Genomic DNA, 2,384 nt, shown 5'->3' on the forward strand with positions numbered 1-2,384 from the left:
TCGGGGAGTTTCACCCACAGAAAGAATACCTGGAGAGCTGAAAGTCCACCTGTGAGAACTGCGGAGGAGGAAGCAAGCTCCCAGGCACCCAGGGCGACTTCCTCCCCACTCAGACGGTCCCCGTCACCGTCTTGCTCGGGAGAGTCCTGGTTTCTGCGCTGCGGGCGACAACATGATGCAATGGAAACAGCACGGGGCTCAAGTCAGGTCCAGGAAGCCGCCTGGCTCAGTCCGGTGAGCCCACTGCCCAGGACCACAGAGCCGGGAAGCTGACTTCCGCTTGTTCCACAAACAGAACCAAGAATGAAAATGAGTAGCAAGGACAGGTCCTGACTCAAAGAATCCTAGAGGTCTTTGTGGTCAGAGTCGGCCCCGTGCACAGGGGCAGTTCCTCTGGGGCTCAGCTTCCCCGGTGGACTGGGGTGCAGATGGCAGGGAAGTGTGTGTGACCGTGGACTCTCCATCCTCCCCCTGGAGGGTCTGTCCCTCAGCAGGACAACAGCCCTTCTGCCGTCTTGACAACCATCTGTGATCCAGAGCACGATTCAGATCCAGGAAATACCACCCAAGAGATGAGGAATGTTGAAGAATGAGCCATCTGACATCTTGACCAACTCTGCATTGTAGAGAACACTCCAACCTGGTGGGTGGAAGACGAACATAACATGTAAGGTGGAAGAACAGGTTTTAGGTGTTGGGGGTTGTTTGTTTTTGTTGTTGTTTTTCAAAAAGCTGAAATGAAAATAATTCTAGGGCTGGGGTTGTGGCTCAGTGGTAGAGCACTCGCCTGGCACGTATGAGGCCCTGGGTTTGATCCTCAGCACCACATAAAAATAAATAAATAAAATAAAGGTATTGTAAAAAAATCCATCTATAATTTAAATTTTTTTTTAATTTTGAAAAAGAGAATAATTCTAATTTCTTGCAGTAAATTTTAATCTATTCCTTCCCTTAATTTCATGGAAAGCAAATGTTATTCTCCCCAGGTTCTGATGGTCAGATTCTTTCCAAAGTCATATTTACTAAGACAATTAACTTGGGTAACTGAGTTTAGATTTTGTCTCCTGAGCTTACAGCTTCTCTCTCTCAACAATTTCTAACACAAGACCAGTGGACAGGTCACCAGGGCCTCTAGCCACTGTGGACACCTTGCAATGACGTTCTCACTATTATGCCTCTGCAGCCGGATATCAGCAGTCTCCTTTGTCTCCACACAGATGGAGCCGTCCCCGGAGCTGGCCAACGTGACCAGTGTCCAGCAGTTCATCCTGCTGGGCTTGTCCACCAGGCTGGGCGTCAGGGACGTCCTGTTTGCCGTCTTCCTGGCTCTCTACCTGCTGACCCTCCTGGAGAACACCCTCATCGTCTCCCTCATCTGCAGCCACAGCCAGCTCCGCAAGCCCATGTACTTCTTCCTGGGCAACCTCAGCTGCCTGGAGATGTGCTACGTGTCGGTCACCATGCCCACCCTGCTCCTGGGGCTGTGGGTGGGACCCTACCACCTTTCCTTCGTGGCCTGCATGACCCAACTCTTCTTCTTTGTCTCCCTCATCTGCACAGAGTGCACGCTGCTGGCCTCCATGGCCTATGACCGCTACGTGGCCATCTGCCGCCCTCTGCACTACCCGCTGCTCATGCGGCCCCAGGTCTGCTGGGGCTTAGCCCTGTCCTCGTGGGTAGGGGGGCTGGTGGTCTCTGCCGTCAAGACCACGTGCATCGCCAGCCTGTCCTACTGCGGCCCCAACGTGCTCAACCAGTTCTTCTGCGACGTCTCCCCCCTGCTCAACCTCTCCTGCACCCACGTGGCCCTCACGGAGCTGGTGGACTTCATCTCCGCCATCGTCATCTTCTGCGGGACCCTTCTGGTGGCGCTGGCCTCCTACGTGGCCATCGGGAGGGCGGTGCTGCGCATGCCCTCCGCGGCCGCCCGCCGCAAGGCCCTCTCCACCTGCGCCTCGCACCTGGTGGTGGTGGGCATCTTCTACTCGGCCGCCCTCTTCATCTACTGCCGCCCCAGCCGCATCAAGTCCATGGACCTCAACAAGGTGCTGTCGGTCATCTACACGGTGGCCACGCCCCTGTGCAACCCGGTCATCTACTGCCTGCGCAACAGGGAGGTCCACGCGGCGCTGCGCAGGACCCTCCGCGGGCCGTGACCCCGCCGCCCCCCGGCCCGGGGCTCTCCCCCGCCTCCAGTCCTCCTGGGCCCAGCACCAGCGGTGACCTGGAAAACCAGAGGCTGGAGGAAGGGTCTCCCAGGCGCTGAGTCCACATGGACGACGTCAGCCTGAGCCACCGAGGGCACCCGAGCCGAGGCCGCGGGGAAGGGGTGGCCAGAGGACGTGTCCGCGGCCGCCCAGGGGGAGGGTCTCAGCTCACTGCCG

The 2,384-nt window shown here is 57.3% G+C and overlaps 1 protein-coding gene across 1 annotated transcript; it reads left to right on the plus strand.

Moving 5' to 3' along the window:
• Positions 1-1,202: 1,202 nt before the first annotated feature.
• On the plus strand, positions 1,203-2,156 carry LOC139702809 (olfactory receptor 6Z7-like). The gene has a single exon (XM_071605166.1). It carries the CDS (start codon positions 1,218-1,220, stop codon positions 2,154-2,156), a length of 939 nt encoding a protein of 312 aa, XP_071461267.1. The 5' UTR covers positions 1,203-1,217.
• Positions 2,157-2,384: the final 228 nt, after the last annotated feature.

This window comes from Marmota flaviventris, chromosome 18 (assembly GCF_047511675.1).
Source record: "Marmota flaviventris isolate mMarFla1 chromosome 18, mMarFla1.hap1, whole genome shotgun sequence".
In the NCBI taxonomy this organism is placed as follows: Eukaryota; Metazoa; Chordata; class Mammalia; order Rodentia; family Sciuridae; genus Marmota; species Marmota flaviventris.